This window comes from Lutra lutra, chromosome 14 (assembly GCF_902655055.1).
Source record: "Lutra lutra chromosome 14, mLutLut1.2, whole genome shotgun sequence".
NCBI classification, from domain to species: domain Eukaryota; kingdom Metazoa; phylum Chordata; class Mammalia; order Carnivora; family Mustelidae; genus Lutra; species Lutra lutra.
In genome coordinates this window covers 1,478,961-1,501,723 of record NC_062291.1, presented here as the reverse complement: position 1 = coordinate 1,501,723, position 22,763 = coordinate 1,478,961, and the positions used below count along the sequence as shown (strand labels likewise).

The 22,763-nt window shown below is 46.8% G+C and overlaps 1 protein-coding gene and 1 long non-coding RNA gene across 5 annotated transcripts in view; one reads left to right on the top strand and one right to left on the bottom strand.

Moving 5' to 3' along the window:
• Positions 1-4,893, bottom strand: part of LOC125084324 (uncharacterized) — a 34,608-nt gene extending 29,715 nt beyond the window's left edge. For both annotated transcript variants that reach the window (XR_007122598.1, XR_007122599.1), the window contains exon 1: positions 4,371-4,893. This is a non-coding gene — a long non-coding RNA (uncharacterized LOC125084324). The remainder of the gene's footprint in view (positions 1-4,370) is intronic.
• A 186-nt stretch (positions 4,894-5,079) lies between these two features.
• ABCB10 (ATP binding cassette subfamily B member 10) overlaps positions 5,080-22,763 on the top strand; it is a 36,305-nt gene continuing 18,621 nt past the window's right edge. Inside the window, exons 1-4 of one of the 3 annotated variants that reach the window (XM_047701489.1) lie at positions 5,080-5,856; positions 16,813-17,013; positions 17,883-18,085; positions 21,941-22,075. In XM_047701489.1, the coding sequence (XP_047557445.1) occupies positions 5,340-5,856; positions 16,813-17,013; positions 17,883-18,085; positions 21,941-22,075 (1,056 nt within the window). In that variant the 5' untranslated portion in view covers positions 5,080-5,339. The remainder of the gene's footprint in view (positions 5,857-16,812; positions 17,014-17,882; positions 18,086-21,940; positions 22,076-22,763) is intronic. The other 2 variants (XM_047701490.1, XM_047701488.1) reach the window with 2 other exon arrangements.

Sequence of the window (22,763 nt, the reverse complement as noted above, 5' to 3'; positions counted from 1 at the left end):
TAAACATAAGAAAGAGGGGGGTGCCTGGGTGGCTCAAGGGGTTGAGCATCTACCTTCAGCTCAGGTCATAATCCCAGGGTCCTGGGATCCAGCCCTGCATCAGGCTCCCTGCTGAGCAAGGAGTCTGCATTTCCCTCTTCCTTTGCCCCTCCCCCTCTGCTCATGATCTTCTCACTCTCTCTCTCAAATAAAAAAAAATTTTTTTTGAAAGAGGCTGTCAACACAAGGGTTTGTAAAAATAAGGAAAAAATTACAAATAAAAAAATTTTTGAAAAATTTTAAAATTTTCCTCCCTTTTTCCACATAGGAGGCTTTTATTGTTTTCTTAATTTTTAGTCAATAATTTTAGTTATTCTACTAGGTGTGTCACTTCTGGGAATTTAAACTACAGACAAACTCCTAACATGTGTGGAATGCTAAATACTTACAAAGATATTCACTGCAGTATTATTTATAATAGCAAAAGCCTAGTATTAGGACATTAGTTAAATAAATTGGGGTACATCCAGGCAATGGAAGGCCATTCATCCTTTAGAAAGGACAATGTGCCAGTTGGGAACCAAATCCTAAAATGTACAATGAAAAAAGCAAGGTTCAGGGTTGCATGTCTAGTATGCTATATTTATGTAAAAAATAAAAATATAGGAGCGCCTGGGTGGCTCAGTGGGTTAAAGCCTCTGCCTTCGGCTCAGGTCATGATCCCAAGGTCCTGGGATCGAGCCCGCATCTGGCTCTCTGCTCAGCGGGGAGCCTGTTACCCTTCCTCTCTCTCTCTCTCTGCCTGCCTCTCTGCCTACTTGTGATCTCTGTCAAATAAATAAATAAAATCTTTAAAAATAAAAATATAGACCATATACTCACACACACATACACTCCTATATTACCAGACTATGTTTGCAAGGATACACAAGGAGCAGTGGTTTTCTCTAGACAGAAGTGAATGACTAGGGTATTGGTATCTGTGTCCTCTCATAACTTCTAGGTCTTTCACCTCCTACTCAAAATATGCTAAAATGCTTCTCTCTGTCTGGGTCCAACCTCAGATGGTTAACATAAGAGAAAACACTGTACCTAAATATTATAAAAATCACAGAATCAGGCTCACTGTCTGGTTTCATGTATGTTACCTTTGTGTAATAGTCCTGAGCTACATTTCATGAGATCATGCAAGCTTCTCTGTAGCCTGAAATCTGGACAGCTGTGAAACATAATCCTGGTAAAACAAAGTTAGGTGTTGTAGGAGATAAGACCTGCAAACCGACTGCTTAGAGTAGCTTGAATAACTCAGTGCTTATTTGGCTAAACATGAGTTAAATGGGCAAATACCAGGCATCTATGGTAGTACGATTTAAGACACTGATGTTAGGCCTTTGTAGTACTTTCCTAGACCTGCCTTAGTAAAATACCACAAACTATGTGGCTTAAAAGAGCAGAAATTGTTTGTCTCATGGTTCTGGAGGCTGAAATCAGGGTGTTGGCAGAGCCATACTCCCTCCGAAACCCATAGGGAAATCTTCCTTGCCTCTTGGCTGCTTCTGGGGATTAGCAGGCAATCTTTGACATTCCTTGGCTTGCAGCTGCATAACTCCCAATTTTGCCTTGGTCATCATATGGCACTTTTCCCTGTGTGCCTCTGTCTTCATTTGGCCACCTTCTCATCAAGATACCATACTCCTACCCCAATAGGGCTTCCTCTTACCTTAATTAACCATAACTGCCACCACTCTGTTTCCAAATAAGGTCCCAATCTGAGATACTAGGAGTTAGGATTTCAACATTATCTTTTTTGGAGGGACACAATTCAACCCATAACCACCTTTGGGGAGAAGGTGAGAGAGAATGTAAAAGCCAAAGATGCGGGAACCTACAAACACTGCATTCGGCCTGCCTGGGTCCTATTGGTGAGATTAAGTTATAGCCTCAGCCTTCACCCTAAGAGCACAGTGAAGATGAGTTAGCAAAAACTTCAATCTGGGCTCCAGAGGAATTTACAAATTCAGCCCCATGTAGAGCCCCCCCCCACCCCACCCTGCCCTTCCTGGTTCCTGCTTCATTGATGCGCATGCTCTACCTTGAGCCATTGCCCTGCTACCCCTGAGTTAAGAGAAAAAGGGAATGTACTAAGAAAGGTCAAATGACAACCCCACCCTCACACCCCCACCCTCATCAGATCACAGGCTTCACACCAGGAAGACTTGCGTTGGCTTCTTGTGCTATTGTGCTCCACGGGCCCCTCCTGCTGTCCACGTAAGCACCTTTAGCACACTCTGAGAGGTACAAGAGCCCACAGATGGAAATGTTCTTTGGAGTAATCCCAACTGCTCTCAAGTTTCTGTCCAAAGACGTCCTTTTTGAATTCAACACCTGTTGACCACTAAGCCTATTAAGAGTCTGTTCACTAAAGGCCAGATTTGACTGCTCGGTTCAATCACACCTCCACTGCGAGCCCTTTCTGGCTGTCAGTGGGCAGGATATGGACTTCTGTTTGTTGTCTCAGAATTCATACACCCCCTTTTCTTGCTTTTCTGTGGTATTTTATATTATTAATCCATTCGCATCTGAGTGTTTGAATCTTACTTTCCCAAACGCAGCTTAGAGTATTTCTTCCCTTTTTCAGTGGCCAAAGAACTTCTAAAAAGGCAAAGAGAAGTTATCTTTATTTTTAAACGGGAATAGGTCACAGTAATGCAAAGCGATAACATGTATTTAACACATATACATGTGCAAAACATAGATGCTTATTGCTTTGCATTATGGCAACCTTCTCTTCTCATATGAATGTGTATTGAATTTATATATACACAAGCACATATATTTAGAGTAGCTTTTTTTTTTTTTGGTGTGATAACTATGTAAATCGCCCTAGTGATTATTCTGCCAATATTTATTCCCTACTCCATTCTCCCATTGTATATATTTTTTAGGAACCATTGACCTTTTCTTTAGAGTCTACAGAAATAATTCTTGCCGTGTATATGAAATGATGGCTGGGAAGGATTTTTATTTTTAGCATGACATTTTTGTCAAGGTTGATTGATTTCCTATTACCTGCCTGATTTTTAGAAATGCAAAGGACCAATAATTGTTTTGTTTTTTTAATCAACTACACTTGGAGTTATTGTTCTGTAGACTCCAGGCCCCAGAGAGTGCTTGCCGAATAAGTCTAGTGGACATCACTCTGGGGAAGGCAGAAAGCAAACGATGGTCCTGCCTTCCCCAGCCCTTGGAGCAGCAACTGTGTTCTGGAAAATGGGAAAAATAAAGTAGGAGGAAGGTTAGATTTGACTTAAAATTGTCACTTTCTGGTGTGCCTGGGTGACTCAGTGTAGTTAAGCCTCTGCCTTCAGCTCAGGTCATGATTTCAGGGTCCTGGGATCAAGCCCCACATCGGGCTCTCTGTTCAGCAGGGAGCCTGCTTCTGCCTGCCTCTCTGCCTACTTGTGATCTCTCTGTCAAATTAAAAAAGAAAAATTGTCACTTTCCAACTGGGAGAATGTCATTTTTTGACATTGCTTCAGCTGGGGCTTAAATGGGAATGTATAATGTGAGGTATGAAGCACTATCTCCTCGATTTGTAGAAGTCGCCTAATAAAATCTTTCCAAAAAGGAACATGCCCACTCATAAATCAGTGGAGTCGATTTCTATCTATACCCTGCATTCTAGAATTTAGATACCAATGAGAGGCTAACCTAAGTCGTGGTTAACTTGAATTGGTCGGGGGGAACAACTCCATGCTCCCCTTGGTCTAAGAGGTGGAGTTTAGAGGACGGCATGCTCCCTGCTTACTTCCTGCTCATCAGGGCATTTAAAGCACAAATTATTTAATTCCACACTACTATCAGAACTTCGTTTCAAAAGTCCTACACTCCTTGCCTACCATGGCCCCAAGTAGGGTGAAGTGAGTGAGTCACTCTCCTGGGAGTGAAGCTTAATAGAGGCCCAAGAAGTCTCAGTAACCAAGATATATAACATTTTAACGCAAATTAAAAAAAAAAATGGTAAAGTAGGCCAGCTGCTAACTGCCTATTTCTGTAAATAAGTCTTTCAGGGGTGGGATTAAGAAGGGAAGAGAGAGGCCAGATCGTGCAAGTGCACAAATGCATTTGAAGTTTTGATATATTTGAAGCTTTGATGTATTGCTTATCATGGATTTTTTTGCATTAATTTTGATTTTTAAAAAATTAGTTTTGACTTTAAAAATATTGCATTAAAATATTTATCTTGACTACTGAAATGTGAGGTTTTTTTCCCCAAATCCATAACTTTTGCAATTGAGCCAAGTGTCTCTCGCTAGCCTTACCCTAGTATCTGCCCTGTAAAATTACGAGTCAACAAAAACCTATCCACCTTTTTCAACCATGACTCTTACATGTGAGAGAATCGGGCTGCTCCCCTCCCAATCCTCAGCGTAGGGATGCTATCCGCACCATGCAGTCTCCTTGCGTCCCCGTGGGGTTTAGGATCCTCTCCACTGGCTTTCCTTGCACGTGTACTGAAATACAAATGGCATTTGGACTGGTCTTGCTCTGAACAGCCAGAGTGCCTCGACTGTGTCTGCTTTTGCACTTCGGCTCAAGTTACGAAATGATCTCTTCCTCTGCTCAAAGTTAGCCAGTTCACTGCTCGCCCACAACGTCCTCCAGAACGCCTCCCACAACTGCGCTGACCCGCAGCGATGTCCTCTCAGTGTTCCGCGTCTCAGTCCGGTGCTCTGGAGTGGGACACAGGGTGACAGGACCAGCCCTAGTGTGGGTCACCGAGGCCGCGGACCCGCCCCAAGGGCCGACCAGCGAGCTGTCTGGCAGCCCCATCCTTTCACCGGTCATCGTGTGATCTCGTCTGTGCGCTCCGCCGAGGGCTCTGGCGTGAGAAACGGCTCGCGCTGCTTCCAGGTTTTTACGGGAGGATGCTGAAAAGCGCGAAAAAGCTCCCCGCGCGATAGTGCGCAGGCGCAGCGGCCCCCGGGGCTTTCTTCAGCCCGGGCCTGGCGGAACGGGCTGCGCGCCCGGCGCTCTCCAGCCCGGTGGGGGCGCTGCGGGGAAAGCGTCCGAGGCGGGAGGGGGCTCCTTGGAGGGGGTGTCGGGCCCGGGTCGCCGGCCTGGGGGGGGCGGGGACCCGTGAGGGCCGAGGGCGGCGGCTGGGATGGGTCTGGGGAGGACGCGTCCCCGGGCGTGCACGCGGGCCGCGGGCCGGATGAGACGGGTGACGGCGGGTGACAGCGGGCGGGGCGGCGGGCGGCGCCGCGTCCACGCCCTCTGCTCGGCCGGGCCGGGGGGGTCCTCGGACTCGGTGCGCGCCGGGCCGGGCGGGCTGAGGCGCGCGGGTCGGACGCGGCGCCATGCAGGGTCCCCTCGCTTGGCCGCTGCGGCTGCTCGGGTGGCGAAGCCCGGCCGCCAACACGTGGACCCTGGGCGCCGGCGTCCCGGGGCCCCGACCTCCGCTGACGGGCCTGTGGCCGGCGCGGCCTTGGGGCGCGGGGCCGGGGCTCCTCCGGGATGCCGGCGCCGCGCGAGACCCGCGTCGCTGGACTAGCGGCTGCCCGGGCGGGGGTCCCCGCGGCCCCGGCGGTGGAGCAGGCCTGGCGCGGCTCCTGGGGCTGTGGGCGCGGTCCCCCGGCGCCAGCAGGTGCGGGGCCCTTGTGGGGCCCGACGTTCCCCGGCTCCGGCGCGCTGGGCTCCGGGGCGGACCGGCAGTCGCAGCCCGGGGCGGGGGCGAGGCCTGGCAGCGCGGGTCGGCGTTGCCTGCGGCCGCGGCGACTCCGGGAGACAACTCGCGGCTACACCCGGCCGCGGCCAGGCGCTCGGAGGCCCAGAAGCTCTTGGGGCTGGCGTATCCGGAGCGCGGGAGGCTGGCAGGTAGGGCTTTCTCCGTCCTCTCCCCCTCGGCGGGTCCGCGCACCTTACCGAGCGCGTGGTCCCGGGACACAGTGGGGGCGGCAGGGAGACCCCGGGCCACTTGTGACACAGTGGGGAGGGACGAGCTGGCCCTTTTGTGGGGATCTTTACCAAGAAGTGCTGAATGGAGCGCTCACCTCTCGGTAGCATTGTCGAGCCTTTCAGGTTGGCTGAGAATCCGTTCTCAGTTGTCTTTTATGTTTGTTTTCCTGGCTTGACACACACAGAAGGGCAACAGTATCTCATTGTTGGAATCCTGGGGGCCGTTCTGCTTTGGCATTGCCAGCGTTCTCAGAGTGAGCTGGGCTCCCCCCCCCCTTACATTTGAAAATTTATTCTAGCCAAAAATATACCTGTTTTGTATTATGCGGTTATACCACTTCTTATAAACATTATGTATTAGGCTAAGCGAAATGAGATAAAGACAAATACCGTATGATTTCACTCATGTGGATTTTAAGGAACAGAACAGATGAACGTAGGGGAAGGGAAGGAAAACAAAATAAGAAAAAGAGAAAGGGAGGCAAACTGTTAGAGACTCTTAACTATAGGGAACAAACAGGTTGTGGGAGAGGAGGTGGACGGGGGATTGGGTAACTGTGATGGGCATTAGGGAGGAGGGCACTTGATGTAATGAGCCCTGGGAACTGTGTGCAACTGATGAATCACTGAATTCTACCGCTGAAGCTAATGATACACTATATGTTAACTAAATTGAATTTAAATAAAAAATAAAAACATTAGTTGCTTTAGACAAATCTGTTAAACAGTCAAAAATTTTTTGCTATGTGAAGCGAAACAATGGAAACTTTTCAATTTGTTTCAAGTGCTTTTTGCCTCCCTGAGTGGTGAGCAGGAAGTTACTACCTCTTCAAAGAAAATCAAACACTGGCATGATGTGCAGTCTGTGTACTCCAGAAAATATGAGAAACTGTAGATCATAACCCAACTAAATCATAATTGAGTATTTTTTTTTTGCAGATTTTTATTTATTTGACAGATCACAAGTAGAGAGGCAGGCAGAGAGAGGAAGAGGAGGCAGGCTCCCTGCTGAGCAGAGAGCCCCATGTGAGGCTCAATCCCAGGACCCTGAGATCATGACCTGAGCCGAAGGCAGAGGCTTTAACCACTGAGCCACCCAGGCGCCCCATAATTGAGTAATTTTTAAAAAATCAAAATGAGGCGCCTGGGTGGCTCAGAGGGTTAAGCCACTGCCTTTGGCTCAGGTCATGATCTCAGGGTCCTAGGATCCAGCCTGCATCCTGCTCTCTGCTCAGCAGGGAGCCTGCTCCCCGCCCTCTCTCTGAGGGCCCCTCTGCCTACTTGTGATCTCTCTCTCTCTCTCTCTCTCTGTCAAATAAATAAATAAAACAAAATCTTAAGAAATCAAAACAAATGTGGGGGTACCTGGGTGGCTCAGTGGGTTAAGCCACTGCCTTCGGCTCAGGTCATGATCTCAGGGTCCTGGGATCGAGTCCCACATCAGGCTCTCTGCTCAGCGGAGAGCCTGCTTCCTCCTCTCTCTCTCTCTGCCTGTCTCTCTGCCTACTTGTGATCTTTCTCTGTCAAATAAATAAATTTTAAAAAAATTAAAAAAAAAAAGAAATCAAAACAAATGTTTTTAGAACAGTTTTCAGTAGCTCCTCATTTAACCATAGTAGGGGAAATGTTTACATGCAAGGGCCTTTTAAGATCTAAAAGTTTTTGAGAGTCCCTTAAATCTTCATTTCTTTAATTAATATTTATTAAGACCACTCAATGTACGGTAGGCCATGGGGTTACATTGGCAAGCAGAAAGAAACATGGTTCCTGTTCCCCTTAGGGCTTCCAGCTTAGTGGGGGAGGAAACATAAGTAAAATAATCCTATGACTGGAGATAAAAGTGCAACCATGATGAGGGCATGGAAGAGGGCCTGTGAGGTTGTCAGATGCAGTCCTTGAAACAGGTCAGAATCCCACATGCTTTGCAGCAAATCCATTGCTTTCGAAAGAATTTACTAGAGTCATTTGTGTTGTAGTGCAGGTAGAGTAGGAATCTTCCACCTCTGACTGACCTTTGAAGCTTAGGGCGATTCTTGGTATCACAGAGGTATAAAGAGAATTTATTTCATTGCTCGGTTAGCCGTATGTAGATTTTGATGGAAATAAAGATCTTTTACTTTATTAAAAGAAAATTTTGAGACTAGGTGATCTCACTGGACTGTGAGCTGCTTGAGACATGCGCTGTGTCTAATTCTGTCTAGTTCTTAGCATGTGTGCAGCGCAGAGCAGGGGCTCAGAGTGCCTGAGTTGAGGGAATAAATAATGGTCCCACCAGGCCCAGATTGAGGCCGAAATTTGGAGACCCTGAGTGCTACAGGGTATGTCTGCCATTCCTATATGCAACTCAAAGTGAGCGCAAGGAAAGCCAGTTTTGTTTTGTTTTGTTTTTAAAGATTTTATTTATTTGAGAGAGAGATCACAAGTAGGCAGAGAGGCAGACAGAGAGAGGGGGGGAAGCAGGCTCCCTGCTGAGCAGAGAGCATGATGCAGGGCTCGATCCCAGGACCCTGAGATCATGACCTGAGCCAAAGGTAGGCACTTAACCCACTGAGCCACCCAGGCACCCCAAGGAAAGCCAGTTTTGTTTTATTCCTGAAATATCAGGTGCTGAGAAGGTATTTTAGGTATCAGGCTTTGCTGCTGCCCACACGTGCTCAGCACTGTGGGTAGCCCAGTCCTACCTTTCTCGTAACCATCATCCCTGTACCTTCTTTCCATTCCAACATGCCCTACCATGCTAGTATGTTGAGAAGACAGTTTTAAATAAAGCAAGAGCTGTACCTCCTTTTATTTTGAGAAGAGCGATTTTGATCTGCCTCATTGAGTAATTGTGAACATGTCATTTGAGAAAGTCCGAGGTTGATACACTAATTTTTTTAAACAGATAATAAATACATATTGTATCTTACCTGGAAATCTGATGAAAAACCCTTACTAGGACATATGGAGTCCTAAAAAGCCATTATATGTGATATATTGAAGCCAGTCTGGGTGTTGGCGTTTGTGGGGTTAAAAGGAAGTGGGGCGCCATCTTTAATTTGTAACCTGTCATCATAAGAGCAGCCTCAGATGTTGGCACATCTCTTTGAAATTTGGATAAAGAGCTGCGTGTGTGTGTGTGTGTGTGTGTGTGTGTGTGCGCGCGCGCGCGCGCGCACGCGTGCGCCGAGAAACCAAAAAAAGCTGAGCTGAAGACAAGCAGTTTCAGTGTTAATTTGCCAATTTTTAGGAAAACAAATGCAAAAATCCTTTCTCAACGATTCAGCTATACATTTGATAAACAGTATTTTCATCTGTCTTTAGCAATTTGCTGAGTATGCTGCCTGAAGTCCGGGACCAGAAGACTTTGATCTGAAGTAATTTATATCAGAAACTTCAAAATCAGGGTCTACCATTTGAAATGTTTCCAGATGTGTGTGGAGAAGAGTTTTAGCGTTAGTCCCACCCTCCTCCCAAAGGCACTGCAGTCCTCTCACCGGCCCCGTGCTCCCTGCCCCTGAGGCTCACTTGGTATAGGAATTCGCAGCCATCTTCCTATAGCCATGGCCCACAAAGTTGCTCTCCCTTGTCTCTCTCTTATCACCTTGGCCAGAGGAGTCTTAAAAGATACAGGAGCTCGCTGGGGAGCCCCTGTGGGTGGACTGCTGGGATAAGAGCCCCTTGCTGCGTCTGGCAGATAGAGGGAGGCTGTGGAGGGCTTTAGCCATCCCACTGAGTTAGGGGCAGGAACACTGCATAAACTGATACCAGGAGTGAGCTGTGGGTCATTGGAGTACTGTGAGGTTATAATGACAGTGCCAGCCTGCAGGTACACAGAGGCAGCCGGCGTTCCCTACACTTCCCAGGCAGATTCCTGGTTACACAGTGCAAGCAAGGTACACCTCCACCCTCCACCCGCGCTGTTCAGTTGAGGCCTCTGTGAGGAACTGGGGAGGGTGCCTCTCGTTTAAAATACTGATAAGGGCTTGTGTGGTTTGAGATTAGGACTGTTCTTAGAACCCGATGCCCGCCAGGAGCTTTTGCTGAATTTTTTTGTTTTATTTCTTTTATGAAGGGACCAGAAAGAACAGAGTGACGAAACCACTGAATGCAGAAAGCAAAGAGAGGGTGAGCAGTGCTTAGAGTGGCTATTTCCTGAAGCCCAAGTCAGGACAGACGCTGTACCAAGGACAGTGCTGCCGGCACCGGGGGCCGAGCCTCTGAAACAGACTGCTCCAGAAAGCTGAGGATGTTTGTTTGCCCTGGAAATACCACATTTCAGAGAAAACGTGAACATTCTGTAGCTGTGCTGTGAAATGTGTTAGAACTGATTGAAGCAGACCATGTCTATCAAATTTTAAAAGAACTCGGTATGAAGAGAAGTAGGGTTCATTATTTTTATGTTGATTACAGGTTGATCGATATTTTGGCTATATTGGATCAAATACACTGTTGAAATTAATCTTACCCACTCTTACTCTTTTAATGTGGCAGAAGATTCGCAAGTGCGCAGGTGACCACTGTCTTCTGTCCACTGAACACCGAGTGCTGGAGTCAAAGGCATTCCTCCCACGGTTGCAGATACGGCCCAGATGCCTCAGTCTTTAGCACATGCTGGCAGTCTGGAAGATCTTTGTTCTGCAGATTGCTCCATGAGCCTGAGCAGTTTCCTAAACTCTGTTTCCTGCTAGCCTGGCAGCTCCTGATGCCTTCACTTCCTTTCCCATCCAGCTGACATGCCAGGTGTCTTCCCCTCACCCTCTAACCTGCAGTATCCTCTCCTCCTTCGTGCCCCATAAGACCCACCTTGCATCCACGGAGAGTCATAGATGCTTGGGCACTCAACATGTCCAAAAACCAAGGTTGCCTTCCTCCCCAAAGCTGCCTTTTCTGCTCTGTCACTTCTCCCCGAGAGTGGGCTGCTGTGTGAACCCCTTTGCCAAAGCTGGAGACATTCTTGGTGCCTTGTGAAGCTAACAGTAATGAAGATAATAGCTAATTATTGTTTGCTAGATGTTGGGCTCCATATCAGATGCCTCACATATATATGCTAATTTACTCCTCGTAATGTTTCTGTGAAGGAGGTATAACTTTGTTGCCATTTTATAGATGAAGAAACTGAGGCACAGAGAGGCTCAGTGACTCACTGGAGGTCAAACAGCTAGATGGCAGAGCGAGATCCAGTTTAGAACCTATCCTCCTATCATGCTCCCCAAGCCAAGGCAATCCCCAGGTCCTGTAGCACCTAGTCCTTAAAAATATCTCCAGTCCTTGTCACCCTCCCTGTCCTCTCGACCTCTATCCCAGTTCCCACCAGTCCCTCTTGCTTGGAGCAGTGGAACAGCATGTTCTGAGGAGTCTCTGTCAGGCAGCCAGGCTGGCCTCCGGCCTACAGCCAGAGTGGATCATTTAAGATGCAACGCTGGGGTCACCTGGATGGCTCAGCTGGTTGTGTCTGCCTTCAGCTCAGGTTGTGATCCAGGAGTCCTGGGATCGAGTCCTATCCCATGCTCCTTGTTCAGCAGGGAGTCTGCTTCCCCTTTTGCCTGCTGCTCCCCCTGCTTGTGCGCTCTTTCTCTGACAAATAAATAAAATCTTTAAGTAAGTAAATAAATAAATGGAATGCAAAGCTGACTGCAGCAGCACCCAGCGTCGCGCCCTCTTAGCCTTCCATTCTGCAAATCCCCTATTCCATGCTGTGCTCTAGAACCCACTACCTCTCCACTTCATTTCTCAGTATTTCTTCCTTTGTACCATGAGGTCCCTGTCCCAACTCTGTCCCGCAGCCATTCTGCTTCCTGGCCTGCCCCAATCCCCATGCTTGTTCCCCTTTCTCTGCTTCGACTGTGGTGAGATGGAGGCTTTATCTCAGTGTGGTTCTGCATTACATGAACTGGGTCACCTTGGGCAAGCTCCCTTACCTCTCTGTGCTTGAGTTTCCTTTGAAATAATGTGGATAAAAGGGGTTTGGGGAGGATTCAAGGAGAGAGTGCCTACCACATGCTTCAGACAGTGGCGGGGACTCATTTCTATGTTTCATCTATAGTCCTGGACCCTGTCGGATGACTCGTTAAAAGATGGGTACCGTGTCTCACAGGAGCTGGCCGTGCTGTACAGCTTTTTCCACGCGTCCCAGGCCTCTGTTTTTTCATGAGCTAACTCTGCATTTTAGGGTTTCTTTCCCCCTTCTTTTGAAGAGTTTTTCCTTTTACTTTTTGAAGGCCATGGTTCAGGAAAATGAGGATAGCAGAAAGATACCTGAAGAGATCTGTCAAGAGATACATGACAGTTGCTGGGGTCCTCAGACAAGGATAGGAACAAGGAAGAGGCTTAACCACAGAGAAAAGTTGGAGAAGGATTTCAGAAGGGTTGTAGTACAGTCAGTATGTCCAGCTTAGGGAGGGATCTGAATTGATAGTTAGACATTCATTAATGTCTAAGACAGTGGTATGTAGTAAAACCTCCATTAACAAGAATCCATCTAAACAAAAGCTGAGAAAAGTCTTTTACTTTTGTCTACATTCAGTGTGTAGGAAAAGGACACATATGGCAATAAAATAAATGGATAATTTTTTTAAAAATTAAAAGGCAAAAGGGGATATCCTGGAATGAGTTTGGATTCAACTAAATTACTTCCTCTGTAATCATTATTATTACTATGTAAGAACTAGTGTTCAGAATCAAAATCATAGGGCATTTCATTTACAGACTACAGATTCTGATTTGGAATCAAAGCCTTGAATTAGAGCCCTGGGGGAAGGAGGGAGAAGTGGACCCTTCTAGCACTTCACATACATTATACTCTTGGAAGCATTTGCCAGAGTGGAAGAACAGACTGGAGAGAGTAGCGACTGATGAAAGATGAATCCATCCCTTATTCCCCAGGACACCTCCTCCTGGAGCCTGCCTGCTCACCACAGTTGTGTCAAGTGGAATCCCAGGTTAGATGTGGTGCGTACCTCTGGGCCCTGTCCTTAGCAGCATGGCATTTTGAAACAAGACCCCAGGTCTTATAGCAAAGTGAAATGGCCCCCAGCCAGGTTCATATTATTAAGTTAAATTGTGCTTATGGGATTTTAAGACAGACACAGGGACTTTCTGGCTCTCTGCAGAGTCATTTTCATCTGGATTTTCTGAGGCACCAGATCTTAATGTTCCTATTTAGGCAACTGAGGAACTTTGGTCTGATACACTTTTGTGCCTTCTTTGCCAAAGTTCAACTTATTTGTTCATTCATTCATTCATTCATTCATTCAATAGTTATTGAACTTCTGCTCTATGTCAGGTGGGGATACAGCAGTGAACAAAGCAGACAAAAATCTTTTATGTCCTGGGGCACCTGGCTGGCTCAGTCAGAAGAACGTGTGACTCTTGATCTTGGGATTGTGAGTTTCAGCCCTACAATGGGTGTAGAGTTTACTTAAAAGTAAATTCTTAAAAATCGTTTATGTCCAAATGGAGAGATAGACAATAAATAAGTGAAACATTTAGAATGCCAGAGTTGGTGGGGGGGTGGCCTAGGAGAAAAATGAAGAGGGAGGAGACAGCCAACTTTGGGTGTCTGTATTTTATTTTATTTTTAAAGATTTTACTTATTTATTTGACAGAGAGGGTGAGAGAACACAAGCAGGGGGAGCAGCAGAGGGAGAGGGAGAAGTAAGTTCCCTGCTGCCCCCTGCAGGGCTTGATCCCAGGATCCTGGGATCATGGCCTGAGTGGAAGGCAGCCACTTAATGACTAAGCCGCCCAGGCGCCCTGGGTAACTTTATTTTAAATAAGGTTGTCAGAGTAGGTCTTCTCCAGAAGATGTCAGAAGGCCTTGAGGAAGGAAGAGAGTGATAGTGTGAAATGTTCCTTACTTAAGAGACTCTGCTTTCTCCTAGAGCTCTGCCAATTAAAACTGTTGACACTGAGTTTGCTCTGTACTCTTTTTAAGTATAAAAACTATTTTTTACTTGAAGTATAGTTGGTGTACAATGTTATATTAATTTCAGGTGTATAATATATTGACTCACTAATTCTGTTACTCTGTGCTCACCGTGATAAGGGTAGTCACCATCTGTCAACAAACAACATTAGTAATGTATTATTCACTATGCTCCCTATGCTGAACTTTGGTCTCTGTGACTTAGAAGATCTGACCTCTTAATCTTTCTCAATTTCTCACTTTCTCAATTTCTCCCTCCCACTTTCCTTCTGGCAACTCTCAGTACTTGTATTTAAGAGTCTAAAATGTTCTGTTTATTCATTTGTTTTGTTTTTTATATTCTACATGTAAGTGAAATTGCATTGTATCTGTCTTTCTTTGACTTATCTCACTTAGCAAAATACCCTCTAGGTCCATCCATCTTAGAGCAAATGGCAAGCTTGCCTTCTCTTTTATAGCCAATAGTCCAGTGTGTGTGTGTGTGTGTGTGTGTGTGTGTGTGTGTGTGTGTACCAGACCATCCAGTCATCTGTGGGTGAACACTTGTGTTGCTTCCATATCTTAGTATTGTAAATAATACAGTCTACACTCTTTTTATTAAGGTCACATAAAAGTAGTATCTTTAACTTTGGTGTTAGCATTAGGCAAAACACAAAGAGAAGCAACGGCTGTTTGCAGGGTGTGAGAGCTCCCATCTCCCGGGACTCAGTCCGCGTCATATTCATCTGGGAGCCTCACCATTGAATCTGGTGGTAGTGGCACTAGCTGAGTTCCTGGTAGGACCAAACTCAAAAGGGATGCAGTGGCATGTACCCTGCCCCAAACACCCCAATCTTTTTCTTTTTTAAAGATTTTATTTATTTACTTTAAGGAGCAGGGGAGAAGCAGAGGGAGAGAGGGACAAGTAGACTCCCCTCTGAGTGCAGATCCTGATGTGGGGCTCGATCTCACCACCCTGCGGTCGTGACCTGAGACGAAATCAAGAGTCAGATGCTTAACTGACTGAGCCATCCAGGTGCCCCCAAACCCAGTCTTTGTTTTATCTTTTTAAAAAAGATTTATTTGGGCGCCTGGGTGGCTCAGTGGGTTAAGCCGCTGCCTTCAGCTCAGGTCATGATCTCGGAGTCCTGGGATCGAGTCCCGCATCGGGCTCTCTGCTCAGCAGGGAGCCTGCTTCCTCCTGTCTCTCTGCCTGCCTCTCTGCCTGCTTGTGATCTCTCTCTGTCAAATAAATAAATAAAATCTTTAAAAAAAAAAAAGATTTATTTATTTAGGGGCACCTGGGTGGCTCAGTGGGTTAAGCCACTGCTTTCGGCTTGGGTCATGATCTCAAGGTCCTGGTATCAAGCCCTGCATCCGGCTCTCTGCTCAGTGGGGAGCCTGCTTCACACCCCCCCTCCTCGCCTGCCTCTCTGCCTACTTGTGATCTCTCTCTCTATCAAATAAATAAATAAAATCTTTAGGAAAAAAAAAGATTTATTTATTTTACAGAGAGAGAGACACACACAGAGAGAGGGAGCACAAGCAGCGGGAGTGGGAGAGGGAGAAGCAGGCTTCCGGCCGAGCAGGGAGCCCGATGCAGGGCTTGATCCCAGCACCCCGGGATCATGACCCGAGCTGAAGGCAGAGGCTTAATGACTGAGCCACCCAGGCACCCGCCCCAACCCCAGTCTTAAGAAGGAACTACTGTTACCTGTTTCTTACTACTCTCTCAGAGATGTGCTGTGTGTATATGAACTTAAGAGCCAACGAGCAAATGTTAACATTTGTGTCTTAGGCTGTTTTCCCTAACAGGTATATCTCGGTGATGTCGACACCTGGAGAGTTGCCTCGTTCTTCCGAATGACCGTGTAATATGCTTAAAATTAATGCACCTTAATTAATTAACTTGTTCCCCACTGGCAGTTGTTTGCATGCTTGAGTCTTTTGCTGGTATAAGTAATGCTGTAGTGAACATCCTCGAATGTACGTGTTTCGCGTGCACACATGGGAGTATGTGTAGAAGTTACAATCTTAGGGGTGGGATTGCTGGGTCAAAGGGAGTGTACATTCACATTTTAACCAGAATGCAGAATGGCAACATCATTCTCCATGGCAGTTGGAGCACTTCGCACACCCACTAACTGTAAATGCTTTTTTCCCCACAGCTTCACCAACTCAGTGTGTTATCAAACTCTTTCATCCTTGCCAATCCGATAGATGAAAACTGGTACATCTTTGTAGGATAAATTTGCATTCCTCTTGTCATGAATGCACTTACTTGCCTGGGGTATGTGTTGTTCCTGGTTGGATTTCAATATTTTCCTTTCTGTTAAGACTCTATTTCCCTGTTTTTTGTATATGGGAACAATTGTGTTATTATCTGTTTTCATATCATGCTGGTATTCTGGAGTTTACTCCCCAAAGCAATAAGATTAAGGATCATATCATGTGTGTCATGGATGCCAGTTACAGTGTACTATTTCAAAACTTTGTATAGCCTTTAGAAATAGTATGCGTAATCAAGAGCTTTACCAGCATTGTTTGATCTTCAAGCAAAGACACAGTTAGATGCCAGAGAATGACAAAGTATAGCAGGAATGCAGGAAAAATGTCACCTGAGCTGAACACCCAGATCAAGAGACCAGGAGGGAGGTCAGAACGGATCTTCAGATTTTCATAGTTAGTTCTTGGTTATTCCTGGCAAGGAAGACACGACCAGACAGACCTGGGTAAAGCAAAAGTCATTTTGTCTGGGTACTTGGGTATGATCCGTCCCTCCCTACAGTTGCCCTGCCCATCTCGTCCCTAGAACCCACTGGATTCTTGCCTTTAGTCAAGGGTCCAGGAGCAAAAGGAAGGAAACTCCCAGCTCCCGAGAGTAGCACATGCTCTGAACAACGGCTCTGGGAGAGAAGCGTGGTGAGGTCAGCCCCCTGCTCCTTGCTGAAGCGCCCATGGACCTGAGAGCTGCTTTTTTGTTTTTCTAGCTGCAGTTGGGTTTCTGGCCATGTCCAGTGTCATCACCATGTCCGCTCCCTTCTTCCTGGGGAAGATCATCGATGTCATTTACACAAACCCCACTGTGGACTCCAGCCATAACCTGACCCACCTCTGCCTGGTGCTCAGCGGCGTGTTCCTGTGCGGTGCTGCTGCCAATGCTGTTCGTGTCTACCTCATGCAGACTTCAGGTAAAAAGGCCCTCATCCTGCATGAGCGAGGCATTCCAGAGGACTCTAGTGCGGTCACGTGGGGTTACCGGGGCTCGAGCTTCCTGTGCCCCAAGCTGTGTGGTCCTCTCTCCCTCCCAGCACCTTCAGTGGGGACAGAGCCCCGTGTGCGGCCAGTTGTTGGAGCTACGAGTTGTTTTAGGTCATGCACTCTCTTCTCGACTCCCCGTGTGCATGAAGAAAAATGAGGGAGGTAGCCTATGTTATGGGAGGTTTGCAAACGTGGCCCCTGGTCAGGAGGCTGGGGTTCTGTGCCTCCTTCAGGGGCCTGTGCAAACCTCATCGGCTCCGTGTTTGTGCTGCCCCTTCAGCAGGCACGGGGGCGATGAGTTTTTACAGCACTTCCGTGACGAGACCTGGCTGCTAACAGGTGGGCGACTGCCATCATAATCATAAAGCCCGGGATGCCCCGCTCTAAGTTGCTTCTCATCATCTAGCTAATAAAGCACTCTGCAAATAATTAACCTGTGCTCGCTCTTTGAAAGTTCAGTAGAGAAAAGGATTGCCAACGAGGAGCAAAATTAGCGTGGGTGAAGTTAATGTGGTGCAGCTTATTGGTGAACACTCCTTTTTAAACATCTCTCAGAGATACCATATTTTATCCTCCACATCCACACTCTGTGTGGGGTTACTAAGAGAGAAATCAGTGCTTGTGACCAGTGAACACCTGCCTGTATGCCAGGGCTCGGGCGAGTCCCTTCCCACTGCGGGGGCGCAGGGCCCCAGACATGCCTCAGAGGCTGCGGTGCCCAGAAGAGGACCTCAGGGCCAGGCTGCTGCCTGTGAGGGGGCTGCACCCTTGCTGATGCCATTCCTGTTTGCTTTTGCAGGTCAGCGAATTGTGAATAGGTTGAGAACCTCCTTATTCTCCTCTGTTCTGCGGCAAGAGGTTGCTTTCTTTGACAAGACTCGCACTGGAGAATTGATTAACCGCCTTTCCTCAGACACCATGCTCCTCGGGCGTTCGGTGACCGAAAACCTCTCAGATGGGCTCAGGGCGGGGGCCCAGGCTTCTGTTGGCATTGGCATGATGGTATGTTGGCCCGGCCCGTGTGGTCCCTTCTAGTCAGGGCTTTGGCCTGTGCCAGGCCTCTCAGTCATGAGGGGAGCTCAAGTTGAGCTCTTCTCATCACCCTGTGAGCCACTTAGCCAAGAGTGCTGGCACAGGGCAGCAGGGACGTCGAGACGACCTTCCTGTGTGGCGCCCTGCAACCTTCGTTTCTCGAGGCCTGCCCTGATCTGGGAGTGGACCGTTACATTTAGAAGAGATTCCATGATTGCCTGGGTTTTCTAAAAATGTGTGAAAGAATGTTGCAGAGAAAAGCAACAGGTGGAAGGAATCCTTTGGGTGCCAGGCAGTGGGTTAGAGGGAAGATTGTGAGGGACATTCTCTCCCTGCCCCCAGAAAAGACAGTGTTATCTTGACAAGACCAAGGGATCATTTCCTCTCCTGTTCATGTAAGGAGGAGGATGAATTCCATCCTTCTGTGCACAGAAGTAGATCTGTATGGCCCTGAGGTGAGCTCTCTGTACCCCCACAACCTCTTTCCTGCCTTAACTGGGTGGCTTGAGCAACTGCCTGTCTGTTTGCCTCCTTGAAAACCGTGTTTCTCTTCAGACCTGTGCTGCTGGCCAGCAGAAATGTCATGCAAGCCACACAGGTAATTGTATATTTTCTAATGGCCACATTTTAAAAAGCAAAAAGAAAGATGAGGTGAGATAAACTTCAATAATATATTTTACTTAACCCAATATAAACAAAGTATCAGTTCAACATGTAATTTCTGTAAAAATTATTAATCTGATATTTAGTATTATTTTTTTCATGTTAAGATTTGAAAATTCAGTGTGTCTCTTATACTTATGGAGCATCTCAATCCAGATACCAAATTTGTATTGGAAATACTTCATCTGCATTTAGATTTATAGAATTTGCCATTGAAAGAGTAGATTGATGTACCAGGTTTTTCAGATGTACGTAAAACTTTACCAGTAACTGAACAGAAATAGAATATTCCTTTTTTTAAAAATTTTATTTATTTATTTATTTTAAAAAGATTTTTATTTATTTATTTGACAGATAGAGATCACAACTAGGCAGAGAGGCAGGCAGAGAGAGAGAGGAGGAAGCAGGCTCCCTGCTGAGCAGACAGCCCGATTCGGGGCTCGATCCCAGAACCCTGGGATTATGACCCGAGCTGAAGGCAAAGGCTTTAACCCACTGAGCCACCCAGGCACCCCCTTAAGTTTAAATTTTAATTAAAACTAAGCAAACTTAAGAATTCAGTTTCTCAGTCACACCAGCTCCATCGGAAGTGCTCAGTAGCCCTGTGATGCTGTCATTTTAAGCAGTGTAGTCCCAGAGCCCTAGAACAAGGACTGTAATTCATCCCATCTCCCAAGTGGAATAGCATGGGCTTCTGTCCTCTTTGCTTCCACGTAGCGTTCAATCTAGACCAGAAGAAAGTTTTGCAGACTGAGCTGGTAAGGTCAGATTATGAAATGGAAAGCTGCTTTGAAATCCCGTATTTTCCCAGCCAAGAGAGAAGCCAAGCTCTGGAAGAGGACCTGTCCCACACTAAAGCAGCATTTCTAAATATCGAAAATTCTGGGGCTCGGGAAGAGTCGGGAACCTCTGTAACCGTTTCAGACAGTTCAGTGTAAGTCTGATGGCTAATCAGAAGCGGCCTTAGTCTGCTCAGGCTGCCCTAACAAAGTACCACAGAGCTGGGGCTTAACTGACAGATTTATTTCTTACAGTTCTAGAGGTTGGAGTCCAAGGTCAAGGTACTGGCAAGGCTGGTTCATTGTGAGGCCTCTTCTCGTGGCTTGTTAGGTGGCTGCCACCTTGACATGTGCTCACATGGCCTTTCCTCAGTGCTTGGGTGGAGAGGGTAGCTTCTTTGGGGTCTCTTTTAAGGACACTGATCCTAAAAAGGCCCCACCCTTCTGACCTCATTTCACCTTAATTACCTTCTTAGGGGTCCCATCTCCAAATATAGCCACACTGGGGTCAAGGCTTCCGCATATGAATTTGGGGGGGACACAGACATTCAGCCTATGCAGGGCCTCATGAGGTGGCGTCACCTGGAACCTGGTCTGTAGCCCTGACGGAACAAAGGGATTCTTCGTTTCTCACAAGCTCCCTGGAGATGACTTAGGATATGCCTGCTCACAAGAACCTAATAGTGTCTCTACCATACTGCAGGTTGAATCATTTACATTATGGGATCTTCCTTCCTACATTAATATGTGTGTTCCTGCTATTCCAACACCCCTTTTTGGTGACAGGGCACCTTCAGAAAGTTCCTACCGAGCATGGAACCAGAGCACAGAGAGGGGGGTGGTTCTGAGACAGTCCCCCCAGGGGTTCTGGTGTAGTTCCTGCCCCACCACAGAGGATACCCCATGTGGATGGTTTTCTTGAGCTGCCTTGGTCAGGCCCCAGAACCATCAGGCCTGCCATGATCGCATCACTCCCCCTGCATGTGTCCTGCTGGCAGCCATCATCCCAGGGCCCTGCTGGACTGTATGACTTGCTTGCTCGGGGCCGGGGTGGGTGGTCATTCCACGAACTGAAGGTGCCAAGCTAATTTCTGCTTCAGGGCTTTTGTGCACTTGCTCGTCCAAGACCCTATTACACCTGAAATAGTCCTCTCTGTCCCTCTTTTACCCATTAGCTCTCTGGCTCTCCCCTTGGATAAAACTCCGCATGGGTCAGTTATCTAACAGGTGCCTGGAATGGTGTGTTCTACATGTAGGCATTGGGTTAACGAGCTGTCAAACGAGTAAATGAATGAATGATCGGTTGGTCTGTCTGTTACTGTGCATTTCAGTGTGCAGCTTTTCCTCAGCTTTTTTTTTTTAAAGATTTTAAAATTTATTTATTAATTTGACAGAGAGAGAGACATAGCAAGAGAGGGAACACAAGCAGGGGGAGTGGGAGAGAGAGAAGTAGGCTCCCCGCTGAGCAGGGAGCCCGATGCAGGGATTGATCCCAGGACCCTGGGATCATAATCTGAGCCGAAGGCAGACGGCTAAAGACTGAGCTACCCAGGCACCCCCTTTCCTCAGCTTTTTAACAAAGACTTATGCTGATTAGTCTATTTTCCATGCAAATGAAATTGGGCAGATTTTAACAATTTGTTGAAAAGATGCTAGTGCCATTTAAAATCTAGTCACCAAATTGCAGGGTTGATAGGACCCACTGTGTTATTTCTATGGAAGTTGATTACTTCCTCCCTGAGTAGCTCCAACTGTTAGAAACTCCTTCTGTGGAGTCCACATCCATCCTGCTGAGACGTCATTCCTCTGAGCCGTGGAAACAGCTCCAGCTCTCCTTGCACTTGTTAGCTGTAATCCCTGCGGGCAGTCCTCTTCCATCTCTCATTTCGATGTGGGTTTTTGCCGTCTTGGTCATTTCAGCGAGGCATGTCACTCGGTCGTTCACTGCCTTCAAGGGGATCCAAGCTCAAATACAGAATTCCTGGTGAGGCCTGGTCAGCGCCGAGCAGCGTGGGCCTCCCTCTTGACTCCTGTCCTGCCTGCCCCTCCTCTGTGGTTGAACAGTGTGGTCTACTGTGCAACAGCATTGTATTGGCCGTGGTACAGCACTGTGGGGTCACATATTTCCGTCCTTTCTTCAGCAGCTTTGCCTTCTTACCCCTGTGTGGCATGCTGCATTTTCATGGAGTTTTGTGAAGATTGAAGATGTCCGATAAGTTCCACCCAAACAGGATGTACAATTTTGAGACAGCACCTTCAACCTTCAAACCTGCCTATTAATTTAAACACACACACACACACACACACTCACACTCTTATAGTAGGTAATGAGAATGTCTTGCTACTCTGTGTAATGAACACCTTTGGCTTTTGTTTTTGACAGTTTTTTGTCTCACCTGGTCTGGCCACTTTTGTTTTGAGTGTGGTGCCTCCAATATCCATCCTTGCTGTGATTTACGGACGTTATCTACGGAAACTAACCAAACTTACGCAGGATTCCCTAGCACAAGCCACTCAGGTAAAGGCTGCTCCCCTGGTCTCCACCAGAAGGACCTCAGAGAGGGGGCCTAGGGGGCACGCCCTCGGAGATGTACTTGGGATTTTCAGAAACCTACTTACTTCTCTTCAATTAGCCCTCAAGATCCTAGAAACGTCAAATACTCTGCCTTCTAAACTCTAGTACCACCCATACTTTGGAGCGGATCCCACGTGACTGAACACTGTATGAACTCCTTAGTTCTTTACCGTTTACCAGTTTTTATAGGATGGAAAAGCTAATTATATTTTAAAAATAGTTTCTGCATGACACTCTGTCCTTCTAATTAACAAGTGAAGCCTTGCAATGGTATCCAATATTGTATTTTTTAAAAATTAAAAATAATTTACATTTTCATGTTACAAACACCGTGTGTATTTGTAACTGAAAATATAAAGAGGGAAATTAACACATACAACCCTGTCTCTCAGAATGAATGTTATTAACATTTTAGAGTCTATCCTTTTTATCTTTTTTCTCAGCATAAAAATATATTTCAGTGTCTGTTAGCCCTCCTGTTTGTCTGTCTACATATATACGGTATTGGTATGTATAGATAAATATTTGTTTGCAAAAATGGGATTGCTCATATACTCTGCTTCGTAACCTGTTTTTGACTTAGTCCTGTATCCTAAACAGCTTTCTACTGATAGTGTCTTAAAAATGAGAG